Here is a 17635-nt window from a genome sequence, read left to right as displayed (position 1 = left end):
TGTGATGATCCATATGGGGAATCTGCCTGCCACACTGACAGTTTCCCTTCTTGGATGACATGAACCCACGAACTCTAGGTAAGCAAAATAAAATACAAGACCAAAGGGAAAAAAACAACAACAAAAAAATCCCAATGGGATACTTATCTGATGGCTAAGTATTCAGCACAGCATCAAGGTGTTCAGACTAATGACCATAATGCCATTTGGACTGGTAGCAAGGATGTTCTGTGTCCATACATCACTTTTATGCCCTACGTCCTGTGCTGGGAGCATATGTGTAATGTACTGCACATACAGGATCATAAGGCTTTGGTATACTGGCCGAACATAGAGCTGCCCTGGACAGGAGATCACTATAGTTAAGAATACTGCAACAGTGATATAGAAGAACATTTGCACACACACACACACACACACACACACACACACACACACACACACACACACACACACACACACACACACACACACATACATAGATATACTTGTTTAAAAATGTTTACTAATACAGGAAAACAGGCATTTCATTTGGAGAAAGAAAACAATGCTGAAGACAAGACTGTAGATGTTCAAACTCAGCTGAAAGAATGTTTCTTGATACAAGCCTGCCCCCCCCCCTTTTTTTTTTTTTGCATTTCACAGCTGAGTCTGCCCCAATAGGGCTAGCCTGGAGGAATTCAACTGTTAATGGATATGTGGGGGTGGGGGGTTGGAGACCACTCACCACAGCACAGGTTTACTTTATCTCCTTAGTAGGATTTAATACAGTTAATGGTAAAATGTGCAAAGATTCAGATCACCCTCCCCAGTCACCTAACCTCAGTTGCCCTATTTAAAAGCAAACTGAAACCTTACGTTAAATCACACTGGTTATGACCTGTGCAAACCCAGACTAACTTCCTACACAGACTCTGGACACTAATCTTCCTACCTATATAAGCTTGTTTACTTAACTACTAACAATATTTTTGTGTGTGTTTTAAGTTCTAGAGTGTAACTGAACATACTTTGTATGCATATCCATAGCTGGTATGCACTATGATTATTTTGTATTTTTTTCCTGATTAGATATTATATGCAATGATATGTAACGATTGACAAAACCTTGGATTGTACTACTGTGTTTGTATATTTTACTCTGTCTGTGGAGCTTTTCTCCCCGGGCCTCCATTGAAAATGGACATATATCCAGTTGGACTAGCCCGGTCAACAAATGTAAAATAAAAAAATAAAAAATAAAAAATGTTCAAAACAACATGTATGCAGTAGAATTCTTCCCAATGCTGGCCTGCTGTGCTACAGTCTAAATTACTGTAGATATTATTAAACTAAAAAAACTTGCTTGCCTCCTTCCTCTTTACCCCTCTGGAAGGACTACTGAGAGAGAGAGATTGAACTGTACCTGCTCAAATGAATCTTCACTAACCTGTCATTTCAAAAACCTGAGTAACCAAAGGAGGGTAACTACTATTAACTTGTCTCACTGAACCAGAAAAAGAGTTTTTTTTTTCTCCTTCACAGGTCTTACTGGCAAACTTCAATGTAGCTGCCCAAAGCTGTGCTAGTCTGAATGAAGATCATTCATTCAGGGCATAACAGATAAACTCTCTCAGCTAGGCATCAATCCATATGTTAACAGATGGGCAAGCTAACTGGCTCACTGATAGTACCCACCTAGTCAAAATAGGGGGCACCACTTCAAGCAGTAGACCCGTATCAAGTAGTGTACCCCAGGGTTTGGTCTTGGGGCCTCTGTTATTTGGGATATACTTTTCTGAGGTGCAGGCCAAAACCAGTGGGCTATGGCTGACCAAGTTTGCAGTTGACTGCAAGCTGGAAGCTGTCATCAATTCCCCTAGTAATGTGGACATCATCCAAGAGGGTCTCACCCAAACAAATGACTGGTGCCAGAAACACGGCCTCAAGCTGAATACAAAAAAATGCATCATCATCCCCTTTGGGGAGAGTGATGTCCCCACAAATTATCATATTAATAACAACATCCTAAGCATGCAGTCAGTTGTGAGGGATTTGGGCACCCAGATTGATTGCAACCTGACTTTTGACCACCATGTTGCTTCCACTGTATGGAAAGCTTTCTACATGGCCCACCTAATAAGTAAGGGTATCTCATCCAGGGACAAGGAGGTCATAACATCCCTTTATTGAGTACAATGCCCCATTCGGCATGTATCTCACAAAGAACATGCAGCAGCTGGAGAGACCACAGAGGTTCCTCACCAGGAGAATCCAGGTCCTCAAAAATCTACCATATACAGATAGGCTAAAAGTCCTTATCCCTGTAGTCTGTGTCATACAGACTCCTCAAAGGTGACCTCTGTCTGGCACACAAGGCGATCTCGGACCCCACCTTGATGGGACTGTTGCATATCCGCTCTACTCTAGTCAACTGCAAACGTGGCCTCAACCTGGTCTGTGACATCAATAGGACTTGTTGGCGGGACAGATTTGTGTCCCTGAGACTCCCCCATCTATGGAACAGACTCCCTCTCCACGTCAAGCAGAGTACCTCTTTACCCTTTTTTTAAGTGCAACCTGGATAACTGGATGGGAAATAGAAAATACATCCCTAGGATTCCACCCGTGTCCCTGTTGGACTGGGGCATTGGGTGCTGATTTGTCTATGCATGGGCTAAACTCTTGGCTAGGCTTATAAGGGCCTCAGTGCCAATAGCCTAGTAACTTCCTATGATCCTATGAAGACATGTGAACACCATCACAACTCTTGACGTCAACAGAAATACTGACATTTAACCAGCTCTAGAAACCTTTACTCCCCAAAAGGAAGAAAATGTTCATGACATACAAACCATGCATATTTATTTTTCAGTTGCCTAAAAACATATATAACAGCTTACCTTTAAAGTGAGGAGATGTTTAGTTAAATGCGAGTTAGCAGACAGATTCACAAGCACTTTCAAAACCTGAATCTGCAGGAGAAAATATATTCTATCACTATTTGTACTTTTCTTTTTGTAAGACTCAGTATTTTGCTAGTTATTGCATGCAGCAAAACAATGTGAATTTAGATATTTTACTATAGCTTCAAAAGTGTATTTATTTACTAGCTAACTTTTGTATAATTGGAAGGTGCACTGTCCATAGGTAAACTTTTTGAGCAGTAAAATATGTTAAAATGTTAAACTGGAAATCATATGACTTTAAAGCAGACAGCTATAGTAAAAAATGCATAGACATAATAATACAAAAACACAATGTAAACTATCAAAAATTAACGAACAGCTAACCAAGACTCAGTGCATTCATATAGAAGAAAACTTCCATGCATTTAAGAAATCTTCTTGATTTGTTTCAGGATTCCCCCTGATACTTTGCCATGTGGGTCAGTCAGGCCCTGAAGGCAAATTTGGAAAGCATATACACACTTCTCTCAAAAAGTACAGCTGTATTAAGAATTTTACCATATGCAGATATTTCTGTAAATGGATTGTTGTAGTTGCTGTAGTCCTTACATTTGGAATGCCTGCCTGCAGGCAGACCATCTTCTGAAGCTTTACCTTCCTGCAGGACTTTGGCTGAGGACCTCCTGCCAGAACACAAGGATGTTGGTAGTGTAAGTGCATTGGCCAATCCCATCTTCAGATCTTTCTTGCCCTGGCTACAGTAAGGTAGAAGACCTTCAAGCCAAAGTCCTAGTGAATCAGATGGCAACAGCCCTGTGCCTCCCAGCCCCACACCACAGGTCCTCAAGCCCTCTCTTCATGGAGTAGACAGAAGTGAAAGAGGGAAGGAGGTGTACAGAAGTGAGAGGGAAGGTGCAGGTAAAGGATTAGGCTGCCATCTCCAGCCCATGTAGAAAAGAAAAACAGGTCAAAAAGGGAGGTAAGTGGGAGTGAAGCTGAAGAGCAATAGTGAAGCCACTCAAATAACTACATTAATTCAACTTCCTATCACAACTGTATTAGATTTATTACAATATTCTCTGTTGCCGTTACATTTGTAGAGATTCCCAAAGCATATGAAAATTGTGAGGTGAAACAATAAAATCAGGAAATTATGTCCTGCAGGACAGACTTGGCTCTGGAGGCTACTCCTAAATTGTAGAATCTTTGAGAAGGTGTGAAGACAAATCTAAGTTGCAGGTTCTATAACTGGCTGTGCAGTAACTCCTCTAAGGAAGACTATGGTGGCTGCAGTGATACTGGTGGAGTGGGCTATGATATATCACGACCTGTATAACAAAAAGAAATACAATGAGCAAACCATTTAGAAATTATCTGTTTATTTACTGTTTTCCCCCTTTTTCCTTTTGCAAAAGAAACAAACAGCTGCTTGGCCCCTTTTCAGCTCTTTGATGCCGTGAAAATAAAATATGTCTAAGCACACCAAGGGAATGAAGGATCCTTTCTGCTTTGTTCTGTAAATTTTTAAATAAAATTGATAAGTAAACGGCCTGGTTAAAGGAGAGCTCAGAAACCACCTTAGGCATCAAGGAAAGATTAATTTGAAGGGATCACCTGTCCTGGTGAAACACTGTGAAGAGTTTCTTGCACATTAAAGTCTGGAGTTCAGAAATTGTCCTAGCAAAGGTAGTAGCCACCAAAAACATCTTCCAAAATAGAAACTGTAGAGTAGCTGAAGCATCTGGTTCAAACTGAGCCAAAGTAAAATTTTGTAAATTATAGTTAAGATCTAGTTGTGGGGGAATCTCTTTTCGCAGCAGTCTAAGATGGAGGATCACCTTCAGGAACTTTTTAATTGAAGGCCTGGGGTACACATGTGGATTTGTGTTTATAAAGGTAGAAATGGCAAAATCATGGACTTTTACAGATGTATACACTAACCAAGTTTCATAAAGGTCTGACAGATATTCTACAACCATAGCAACTTTTGCCTTCTAAGGGTCCTGGCACCAGAGGAAGAGTATTTTCCATTTAGTCAAGTAAGATTTCTTTGTGTTTAGTTTCCTGCCTTCAGAGTCTATGTTACTACCTGGAATCACTGTAAAATCATCCAAGCTGTCAACTTTAAAGTGGTCAGGTTGGGGTATAATAGATATTCATGCTGAGTCAGTGCTTTCATATTTTCCTTGTTAGGCTGTTCAGCAGAGGGAGCCAGTGTTGTCCTGACCAAAAGGTTACTGCTAGAATTACTTATGACTTTTCTTCTTGGGTATAGATGGGAATGCATATAGAAACACACCTGCCCAATTCTGAGGGAAGGCATCTATTTTCCAAGCTTATGGAGTTGCTTTCCTGCAGATGAAATGTCTTAGTTTCCTACCCAGATGACAGCCAAACATGTCTACCTCTTATACACCCCATATTGTGGTCAGATCCAGAAAGACATCCTTCATCACATCATTTGTGAGAGTCTACTTGATATTTGCTCAAACTGTCAGAACATTTTTGTTGAGAAGGGATGTAGGCTGCTATTAAAGTTATGCCAACATTTTGACATATTTTACAGGCTTGCATAGCAAGCTTACACATAATGTACAAATGTTTTCCTTCTTGTTTTATGTACCACATCACTGTAGTGTTGTGTGTCATTATTTAGAGGACCCATTCTTTTAAAGTATGGATGAAGGCTTGTAGAGCTACAATGACCACAACCACTTCTTTCATGGTTGTTTTTTCCTCATCTTGTTTGCTGAACTTGGAGAGCTCTCACACAGGCTCCCCAACATGTCTGAGGAATCTGTGGTGGGGGTCATAGTAGCCTCTGGAGTATAAAATGCATCCTCTGTTTTAGATTGCATTGTAATAATATCAACTATGTGATTGTTTTTTTTGATGCAAGAGGGAAGTGGGATGGTGGTCTCTATGAATAAGTAAACTGACACCATCTGTTTCTCAAGTAACACTGAAAATTCCTCAAGTGTAGAAGGGCAAGTGGCAAGATTTGGACAAATTAAATGTAGCAGGGCAAGTGGCTCCATTGGGATGCAGGATGCCATGTAGCCTAACAGTCTGAAGAACTCCCTTGCTGAAAATGTCTCCTGCTACAAAATGTTTTGGAAAGTATAGAGTCAGATGGGACACTTTATCCTCTATGTGTAAGGCTCTGGAAAATTTATTTGATTGAAGGTGTTAAGATTGAACCAGACATGCACCCCTTCTGTAAACTCCTGTTGAGACTGCCATCTTTTTTGGATTGTCCTTGGAGTGAAACTGACACAATGTGGACAACAGTCAATGTCATGCTCTGGGGCTGAGCAAAGCAAGCACAGATTGGGGAATCTTTGTGTTTAAAAAGAAGTTATGTTCTTACCATAACGTTCCATGTGTGTTGTCCATCTTCATTTCCATTAACCTATGGGTACTGGTTCTGATCCTCAGAACATATTGGCTGCTTTTTTACAGCTTGAGCTTCCTGACTTGCGTTCCTTCCCATACCCACAATGCCCTTCTCTCCCAATGTACCTCAGATCGAATTTGCCAGAAAAGCCATAGCACATAAACATACTTCCACCAGAGAAATTACACGGCTCTATAAACTAATCAGGAGCTCAAAATAAGGAATAGATATTCCTTTGAACATTCAACCAGGCTTCCCAAAGACTTGGATAGGGGGATATGGGCAGGAAGGTTAATGGAAATGAAGATGCACAACATGGAGGAACTTTACAGTAAGAACATAACTTCTTTATCTGATGTTGTCCTCTTCATTTCATTAACTTGTGGGACAGGGTCCCCAGCTACTAAAATCCAGGGTGCCCCTCATGGAAGGATATTCCAAAGAACAGCAGCCAAAAGCACTTTTACTCCTTGATAGAATGTACAATTTATAATGCATAATAAACATGTGGGAATTAGACCAAGTATCTGCAGCACAAATGTTCTCAATAGAAACTCTAGACCAAAAGGCATGAGAAGTAGCCATGGACCTTGTAGACTGGGCCTTAATTTGTCCTAGCAAGGGAATGTTTTTGGAAGAGTAAATAAATATAATATAGTCTTTCAACCATCTACTAGTGAGACTTTGGTAATAGATTTACCTCTTTTTGCTACTGAAAAAGATACAAATAAGTGATCAGACTTCATAAAGTGCTTGGTTCTGTGTAAATAAAAATAAAGCTGTCTATGAACATCAAGCAAATGGAGAGTATATTCACCTTTGTTTTGATAATTTGGAAAAAGACTAAAAGATTGATGGACTGATTAATGTTCCCTTCCTTAGCCACCTTGGGTAAAAATGAAGGATTAGTACACAGGGTAACTCTATCCTTGTGAAAAATCAAATATGGAAATTCTGAAGAAAAGGCCTGAAGTTCAGAAACTCTTCTTGCAGACGTGATAGGTACTAGAAAAATAGTTTTCCAGGAAAGGAAATTCAAATCCAGAGTAGCTGCAGGCTCAAAGGGTGGGCGGACCAAGGCTAGCCATATCATCGTCAAATCCCAAGGTGGAGATGGATTTTTTTCCTAATCAGCGAGAGACAGAATCTTATTCATCCTGAACCTCTAAAAGATATACACAGTAACAACTAACTTTATATCCCACCTGCTAACAATACACACAAGTAGGAGGGGTGGAGGATGGGTACGGCTACTGCAGCAATTATCATTTAAACATCTATTATTATGGTACGTTTAATTATAGGGATGTTCATCAGATTGATCACTGCTGCAGTAGCCTTAGGTACATGTGTAGACATCCATAACTTAAACTTACTGGGAGGAAGAAGGATGAGGGCCCTGGAGCCCCTAGAGAATGTCCCTAGCAAAGCTTCTCCTAGACCTGGAAAAGGAATCTAGCTTGTAGTGCTTTGTAAAGATATGTACAGAAAGCCAAGTTGCTGCTTCTAGAATACTTACAGAACCCAACCCTTTCCAAAAAGCCAAAGATGAAGCCAAGGCCCTAGTACAATGAACTTTGACCTGACCTGGGATTGCTTTGCTGTGGTGGGAATAACGAAAGGTAACAGCATGAGACAACCATACGGACCATATGGAAATAGTCTGCTTTGACACAGTTTGTCTTTGCTTCATATCTTCACAACAAATGAACTGCAGAGCTCCTGAAAGTTTTAGCTCTAACAAGATGATATCTGGGTTGTCTATGGATGTCCAAAGTATGGAGTATCCTTTCTCTCTCATTTTTAGCTTCTGGAAGGAAGACAGGGAGAGGGACAGCTTGGCTGAAGCATAAAGGAAAGATTTGTTATTATGGAAATACTCTCTTTGTGGAAAATGAGATAAGGTTGACATCACAAAAGCTTGGAAATAAGATACTATTCTTTCAGAAGAATCTCAAATCAGCCTGATGTACTGGTTCAAATAGAGCAAGAGTTAATTTTCCCAACACAAAAAGATCCTAAACAGGAGCCACCTGTTTTCTAGGAGGCTTGGTATGCAACACCCCTTTCAAAAACATTTTACATCTGAATACATTAAAAGAAGGGGATCCATTGGCAGACATGTGGAAATGCCCCTTGGGTGTACCTTGATGGAGGAGAAAATCAGGCCAAAACATAAGTCACACAAATACTGCAGAACCAGAGAAACATAAGCCTTAAAAGGGTCATGGTTCTTGTCTTGGCATAACAAAAATTCTTTTGCATTTGCTAATATATGATTTTCTAGTAGCAGGGTTTCTTGCCTCCTTTACTCTACCTCCTGCCCATCCTCAGAATACATGTGCCTAAAAGGTATTAAGACTATATTACCCAGGCAGTTACTTGTGGTTGTTTGGAGTTGGAATGTAGCAAACACCCCTGCCCAGTATGAGTAGATCTAGTCTGTGAGAAATTTTGAGGTAATTGCCCTTGGCCATTTCTCAAAGAAGGGAGCACAACTGTTGCCTTGGCCAGAAGGAAGTCTCCACAATGATCTTTGGAGAGTCTTTCTGAATCTTCAGAATGTCCCTTGATATTAGTGGAAAGGATTGAAAAGCATAAAGGAATACTTCTGTCCAAGGAAAAGAAAATACACTGGTTTTCCAGGCCTCTCTGCATTGAGTTCTGGAGCTGAATTTTGTCAACTATTTGTGATTGAAGGTAAAAAAGATCTGTCTAAGGTGTTCCCTACAGTTGTATTAATTATTGGATTCCCCAACTCACTTTCCATTCATGAGGTTCAGTCCTGGTCCTGCTCGGCTTGTCTACCACAAAATTTTGCTCTGATGGGATACAAGATGCATGTGGATTGAGATTGTGCTGAAAAGCTATATCCCAGGCTACCTTGGCTAGTCTGCAAAGAAGGTAGACTGCAGTTCCCCAATGTTTATCTACCCCATGACTGTGGAGTTGTCTGTAACCACTTGTAATGGTCCTAAGGACCACAGATGATTAAGAGAGTTGAGAGCATTTATGACTGCCAACATCTCTTTTAAGTTTGTGTATTTTGGTTTGTCACTTCTTATCCAAAGATCTATCTCCCAAAGCAAAGTTTGAGATATCTGTTGTTAAATACTAAGCTGGTGCTGGAGGAGAAAGTGAGAGACCTGGATTTGGATGAAATTGGTTTATCCGCTAATACAAAAACTGGAACCTGCAATGTCAGGAGATGAGGATGCTGGGAATACAGTGATTTTAGGTACCACTACATTTTTCTCATGTGAAGTCTTCTTAGAGGAATCATGAGAATCAAAGGTGCCATGACCAAGTATCCTGAGAAATTCCCTTGCTGAGACTTTTGTTTGAATGGAAAAACTCAGGAATTTATCCTGATATAGATATACTTTTTTCTGTGAAACAAAAGCTCTTTGAATTGTTGAATCTAGAAGACCCACCAGGAAAACAATACTGCATGAAAGAGTTAAATAAGACTTTTGGATGTCCTCCTGAGACCCCAGTATGTGCAGGAGATCCCTCACCCACGTGACAGATTCCTGACACTTTGAAAAATACTCTACAAAGATAAGCAAGTTGTCTAAATAAGGAAAACGTGAGTACCTTGCAATCTGCAATAGGCTATCTATGGGGCTAGACATGTTGTAAATATCCTTGCAGCAACAGATAACCTAAAAGGTAATGCAGAGAACTGAAAGTATGACCCAGACACAGAAAACCTTATATTCCGATTCATCATCATCTGAAATCTGGAGCTATAGGAATGCAATAAGCATATTTTAAATCTAATATCAGCAAACAACTTAAATGTGGAATGACAGGTAACAGGTTGTGAAGAGATAAGATTTTGAAATTAGGCACTATCACAAACTGGTTTAAAAAGGAAAGACCTAGAACGGTTTCTAAGAGGCTTCTTTGACACCAGAAACATTCTTGAATAAAAACCTTCTCCTATCTGAGGAGGAATACCACTTCTATCATGTTCCCAAGTCAGCAGATGATAAATGACAGGGGGAAAAGAGAAGTTAAATCTGGCAGATGAGGAAGAATCTCTTGAAAGAGAGGGAGAGGTCTTACTGCCATCTGCATCAGTGAAAAATCACTTTGAGAACCCATTTTTCTAATGGTATCAGTTGCCTAAAGAGAAATGTATGTTCAACTTTTTTAGAAGGATTAAAAGCTTGTTTCTTTTTCTGAAGTGGGACATCTGCTCTTACAAAGCATGGTGGATCAGAACCCTGACATACCTTGATTAAAGTGGCATGAACCTCTTCCTTTACCAGGATCTGAGGTATGTTTTGTGGTCCCTCAGAAATAACCCTAAGCGGGGCGTGGCCAAGGATGAACACAGGATAGCAGCAGATTTCTTCAGCTCCACCAATTTCATTACACTGACAGGAATTAATTACTTAAAAAATTAATTTTTGAAGTAATTTTCTTTCTAAATACGTTTGTTTTATATAGTTCTTGAACTATATCTAAAAAAGAAAGGAATTCTTAACAATATTCCTGTCAGAAATCACTGTGGAAATTTTCCTGTCAGTTTATCAGTCTGAAATGAGTTCCAGTAAGACAAATTCTCAAGACTCCAGCATCAAGAAAGAACTTCCGTCTCTGATAATTATAATCCAGCAACTTACTGATAAAATGGATAAAAAGGATACTAAAATAGACACCTTCATAGAAAAAACTACAAAACAAATAGACCTGTTACATACAGACCTGCAACAGAAGAACCAGATGACAGGCATAGAAGAAGCTGTGAATGACATGGAAAATAGAATCCAAGAAGAGGAAATCAACATTGAGTTTCTGCTGAAACAAAATACACATTTACAAACAAAGCTGGATGACCTGGAAAATAGATCTAGGCGCAATAACATTAGGATTTTTGGACTGCCAGAAAATGTTGAAGGTAACAATATTACTTCTTTTTTAACAACTTGGCTCCCTAAAACTTTAGACTTACAAGAAGCATTCTCTTTTGGTATCGAAAGAGCACATAGATCTATAGCTAATACTAACTCTAACAAAAAATATCCTAGATCAGTTATAGTTAGATTTCTATCATCTTTTGATAAAGAGATGGTTCTTAAATCTGCTTGGGCTAAAGCTCCTGTTAAGATTAATGAGACAACTGTGCTTTGACAATGACTATTCTTCCATGGTAATAGCTAAAAGAAAAGTTTTTCTGCCACTAATAAGGGAGCTTAAAAAGCACAGTTTAAAACATACCTTCTGTTTCCTGCCAAGCTTAAAATCTTCCTTCCTGATGGTCCTAAGGTTTTCGATGATTTAGACTCTGCTTTACTGTTTGTCAAAGAAAAAAGGATTTTGGATAAAATAGAAGAAATGGAATGGGCTAGTTCTTCATTAAAGAGATTGGCAACTGAAGCGTGGAAGACTTCAGAGAAGAAGAAGAGACTAAAAACAAATGATTTGTTATATGTTTTTTCTCTCTCATCATTTTAGTTCATTATTAATCTTTTGAATATAGTTCCTGCATTTCCAGAAAACCACAAATATTTTGGAAAAGATTTAATCAAAGTTATTCTCTATGTGCAAAGAAATGTTTTGTTTCATAACCAGTCAAAATACCTGAAGATTTAATGGCAAGCTGTGATTCAATTTGTTTCTCTTTCTGAAAAGAAGTAAGGTTAGTAATTTGATACATTTTTTTATCTTTACCTTTTTTTCCTTCTCCTTTTATTATTTTCTTTGTTTAAACAATGACATTCTATTTAGATTATGTAGTGGGTAAAGGGTGGGGGAGGGCAGGGAGGGAACAGTAATGAAAATATCATTAATAGAATAATAACATATTTATTCCTTGTAAAAGTTTTTATAAGTTCTTCAAATGCTATTTCTAATTATACTTTCTTGATTATGCTGCTTATGCCTGTTTGTAAATAATCTGTTATGCTTTAACTAATAATAATCAGAACTAAATAAGAGTAAATAATATCTTTTATTTTTAACTCTATTAATATAAACAGTAAGTAACATTCCATTGTATATACTTCTTACAGCTTTCTCTTACATTTTTTATTTCTGCCTCACTCCCTTTTATTTTCTACTCTTTTCTTTTCTTTATTAATATATAGAAATGCTTTTGATTGTGTGGGCACAGTGAATAATAGGATTTGTATGAAAATTGAGTTGGGAGAAGAATGTTGAGTTTTATTGCTTGTTGGTAATTTTGGGCTTAATTTCACTTACATAGAGGCTGTAATGATCTGTGGAATACATTGTGAAGGTTTTGTCATGTTTAGATGCATTTACACTGCTAAATGAATGTTTGTCACTAGTTTTAATAAGTTTCCCGCCAAAATGTTAAGAGAGACAATCTGAGATGTGGGCTGTCTCATGCACAGTGTTCATGAGTTACTTCATAAGCTTCAGCTCACAGAATTCTCACAGAGAAACTGAAAGCAGTTAGTATAACCTTTGACATAGTTATCACACTGACACACCACAGATTCAGGAAAATACTCTATTCATAAAATATGTCAGTTATAATGTTTTGTTTCATAACCAGTCAAAATATCTGAAGATTTAATGGCAAGCTGTGATTCAATTTGTTTCTCTTTCTGAAAAGAAGTAAGAGGCTGTAATGGTCTGTGGAATACATTGTGAAGGTTTTGTCATGTTTATATGCATTTACACTACTAAATGAATGTTTGTCACTAGTTTTTAATAAGTTTCCCGCCAAAATGTTAAGAGAGACAATCTGAGATGTGAGCTGTCTCATGCAGAGTGTCCATGAACTACTTCAAAAGCTTCAACTCACAGAATTCTCACAGAGAAACTGAAAGCAGTTAGTATAACCTTTGGCATAGTTATCACAGTGACACACCACAGATTCAGGAAAAATACTCTATTCATAAAATATGCCAGTTATAATGAGTCTAAATGATGTAGTTTTTTGTAGTAAGTAAATGTCTTATTTTAGAAGGCATAGAAAATGAAACATTTATTTAAATGTTTTTGAAAATCTACTTAACAGCAGCATAATAATCTGTGTTAAAAATTTGTGTTCCAAACATATACTTTACTATAACTCATTTAATTCATCTGATTGACAAGCATAAATAATCTTATAACTCTATTCTGGAAGAAATGTCATGTGATATATTTTAAAGCAGTAGGTTAGCATGATTGTAAAATCTGGTTACTAAAATGTGTTTGCTGTGCATTATTTTGTATAAAGCAGACAGATTTATTCTAGGGACAGCAAGTAGGATAGTGCTCAACAAAGACACAACTCAGTGAGATCAGATATATATATATATATATATATATATATATATATGTGTGTGTGTGTATGTATGTGTGTGATGGCTTTGCTTTTTATATAATAATGCAAGTGTTTCTGAGAATCTGCATAACTATCCAATATGATTTATAATAATTTCTATGAATACAATATTTTACTCTATTGACAAAATGAATGTTTGCCACAAGTTTTAATAAGTTTCCATCAAAATGTTAAGGAGACAATCTGGGATGTGGGCTGTCTCATGCACAGTGTCCATGAACTACTTCAAAACCTTCAACTCACAGAATTCTCACAGAGAAACTGAAAGCAGTTAGTATAACCTCTGACCTAGTTATCATACTGACACACCACAGATTCAGGAAAATACTCTATTCATAAAATGTCAGTTATAATGAGTTTAAATGATGTAGTTTCTTGTAGTAAGTAAATGTCTTATTTTAGAAGGCATAGAAAATGAAACATTTATTTAAATGTTTTGAAAATCTACTTAACAGCAGCATAATAATCTGTGTTAAATCTTCTGTTCCAAACATATACTTTATTATAATTCATTTAATTCATCTGATTGACAAGCATAAACAATTTTATAATTCTATTCTGGAAGAAATGTCATGTGATATATTTTAAAGCAGTAGGTTAGCATGATTGTAAAATCTGGTTACTAAAATGTGTTTGCTGTGCATTATTTTCTATAAAGCAGACAGATTTATTCTAGGGACAGCAAGTAGGATAGTGCACAACAAGGACATAACTCAGTGAGATCAGATATATATATATATATATATATATATGTGTGTGTGTGTGTGTGTGTGTGTATGTGTATGTGTGTGTGTATGTATGGTGTGTGTGTGTCTGTGTGTATGTGTGTGATGGCTTTTTTTTTTAATAATGCAAGTGTTTCTGAGAATTTGCATAACTATGCAATATGATTTATAATAATTTTATGAATACAATATTTTACTCTATTGACAATAATGAGTTTAAGTAAATGCTCATATACAAACAATTCAAGATTTTTTTTGGAAGCTGTTAATAGTATTCACATGACAGAAAATAGATGCATCTTAATATATGTAATGTCTGAATCATATTAGCCAAAGTTTTTGATTTAAATGAATGTTAGAACCTAATTTTCTCTCCTCTTGATTTCTAACATCAAGATTATTTGAATGCTATTTGAATACAAGTGTTATATATTACATAGATCTATATAGTAGTATGAACAGTTTAAAAAAAAAAAGTTTATTTTAGTTTATATGATGCTGTTTTACCAAATGTGTAGTTTTGTCTTGATAGATAATTGAATTGAAAACTGTTAACCTCAGTTAAATATAACTAGTATTAAATTGATAAGGTGGTAGCTGAGGTACTGCTGCTTAGGGTAGGTTAACTTGAGTAGTAAATACTACTCTAAGTTGGAGTTTTCAACTCCAGGCTGGATGCAAGGTTAATCCTTACATTATTTTCACTTGTTCATTGTTATATGTATATAGTTTTGACATCCACAATATATTTTGTATACTCATTGTCACAACAAACAAAATTGAATCCTATACAAAATCCCATAAGAGATTTAATAAATACAGCTATATTTAAAGGTACACATAAAAGAGGAGATTTAACATTATTTATCTTGTTATTTGTTATTTCGATCATAAGATTCTTGAGTTTTAAAAATGCCAAATGACATCTTTAAAAGGAATTTCTTTAAACATTAATGGATTGAATAATCCGTGTAAAAGGGCAAGCCTAATAAGATACATTAATTTACACAAGGCCAATCTAGTCTTCCTGCAAGAAACCCATCTCTTGAAAAAAGATATTGATAAACTAGCCACTAATAAGTATACAGTATTGGTTAGTTCAGAGCACACTCAGAAAAAAGAGGAGTGGCTATTTTATGGAATAAAAGTATGCCCATTCCTAAAACCATTAAGTCTTTTCAGGATGACAAAGGAATGTTTTGTATGGTTACAATACAAATTAATGGGAAGACTTACACTTTAATTAATGTACATTGGATACCTGGAATTGGTATTAATACAGTGAAACATCATATTGATAAGATCATATCATTCTCTATAGGGATATTATTTTAGCTGGTGATTTTAATTGTATACTACAAGAAAGTGATACTACCTCTATAAGGTAAAGAAGAATTACATCTAATGCAAAACATTTAAATGATTATGCTAATTCTTATCATTTGAATGAAATTAAAAATCAGATAGATTCAAAATCATTACCATACACCTTTTTTCTAACAGATACAAAACTTATTCAAAAATAGATAGGGTCTTTATTTCTAACCAGATGGTAACAGATTTAATTAATTCCAAAATAATTTCATGTCCTATATCTGATCATAACTCAATTGTTTTGAATTCATGATAAAAATACTCATAATGTTCAGATCAAAAGGATACCAGCATACTTAACTCAGCTAAAAGACTATAAAGAATATATACTTTCAGAAGTACAACATTTTCTAGACATAAATAATACTCCTGAAGTCTCCATTGTCTATGTTTGGGATGCCTTAAAATCATATCTATATGGACAAAGTATCAGATGGTATAATAATAAAAGGAAATCTTGGGATAAGGAATTGTTAGATATTCAAAGTAAATTAGACTCTTATAAACATAATAATAAAGAAAATATTATGGACAAGAAAGTTATTGAAGAAATAAACAAACTAAATGAGAAATACAAAGAAATTTTAACTCATAAAGTTAAAATAACTTTAAAGAAATACACGTTTTGTCTTATTCAATAAGTCCCAAATACTTACATAGACTTAAAAATAAAACAAAAGATTGAATAAACAAAACCATATCCAAGGAAACTTTTCTCTAAGGGAAAAGAAGAATGTTTCTAGTATACCAGAAATACTGGATGAATTTAGAAATCACTTTCACAAGATTAACCATAACAACATTAACATGGAACCTAAAGATAAAATAAAGGAGTTTATAACCACAAACATGAATAAAAGCTTAATAAACAACAGATTAAACTATTGGACAAGAGTATTTCATATACAGAAGTTATTACACAAATAAATAAGCTTAAATCAAGCAAAGCACCGGGTAATGATGGTATTATACCAGAGATATATAAAATCCTTTCTAAAACTACATATTCATTAATACATAAGGTTTTATTTTGGCCCAAACTGAGTTAATAACCCCCCCCATCTTGGCAATATACATTTATTTCACCAATTTTAAAACCTAATAAAGATCCAACTAGATGTTCTTCATATCGACCCATCTCATTACTTAATGTTGATTATAAAATGTTTATGAGTATTTTTGCTGATAGATTGAAGACAATCATCCCGGCATTATAGATATAGATCAGGCGGGCTTCATTGTAAATAGAAATACTTTTGATAATATAAGAAGAACTTTAACATTAATTGATTTTGCAAATAGGAAAAAGAAAGATTTAACACTTATTAGTCTTTATATAGGTTCAGCATTTGATTCAGTAAGTTGGGACTAGCTGTTTACCTTACTGAAATGCACAAACTTCTCTGATGCATTTGTAAATTTAATTGAGCATTTATACAAAGGAACGCTGGCTTATATTAAGGTAGGAACATATGTTTCACAAAAATACCCATTCTTAAAGGTACAAAGCAAGGATGTCCACTTTCTCCACTATTATTCACTTTAGTAATGGAGCCTTGGGCTAATTTGATTAGAAACAGTACTGACATAGAGGGTTTTGAAAAGGCGAAAATACAACATCAAAAATTCAACTTTTGCAGATGATGTTCTAATTACATCAGCAGGATCTAATTCTTCTATGCAGTCTTTATTTGATAAAATGATGAATTTTAAAAGTATTTCTGGTTTAATATTCAATGAAGCAAAAACTAAAATACTACCTATATATACACGAAAAAATATTCTCATTAGTGATTTTACTAAATATGTACCCAATTCAGGTCAGATAACTTATTTATGTATAATACTATCTAAAGATATTAAATCTATTATATATAATAACTATAATACCTGTTTTCTTAATATACAAAATCTTTTTAATACCTGGAATAATATGTTT

At 35.9% G+C, this 17635-nt stretch overlaps 1 protein-coding gene across 2 annotated transcripts in view; it reads right to left on the bottom strand.

Annotated features, from left to right (window-relative positions):
* ARMC10 (armadillo repeat containing 10) overlaps positions 1-17635 on the bottom strand; it is a 388435-nt gene that overhangs the window by 68204 nt on the left and 302596 nt on the right. For both annotated transcript variants that reach the window (XM_044088513.1, XR_006366991.1), the window contains exon 5: positions 2883-2954. In XM_044088513.1, the coding sequence (XP_043944448.1) occupies positions 2883-2954 (72 nt within the window). The remainder of the gene's footprint in view (positions 1-2882; positions 2955-17635) is intronic.

Source organism: Protopterus annectens, chromosome 11.part0 (assembly GCF_019279795.1).
Source record: "Protopterus annectens isolate FY-2018-M chromosome 11.part0, PAN1.0, whole genome shotgun sequence".
In the NCBI taxonomy this organism is placed as follows: domain Eukaryota; kingdom Metazoa; phylum Chordata; order Ceratodontiformes; family Protopteridae; genus Protopterus; species Protopterus annectens.
Note: the sequence above shows the minus strand (reverse complement) of the source record. Positions and strands in the feature narration are given on the sequence as shown.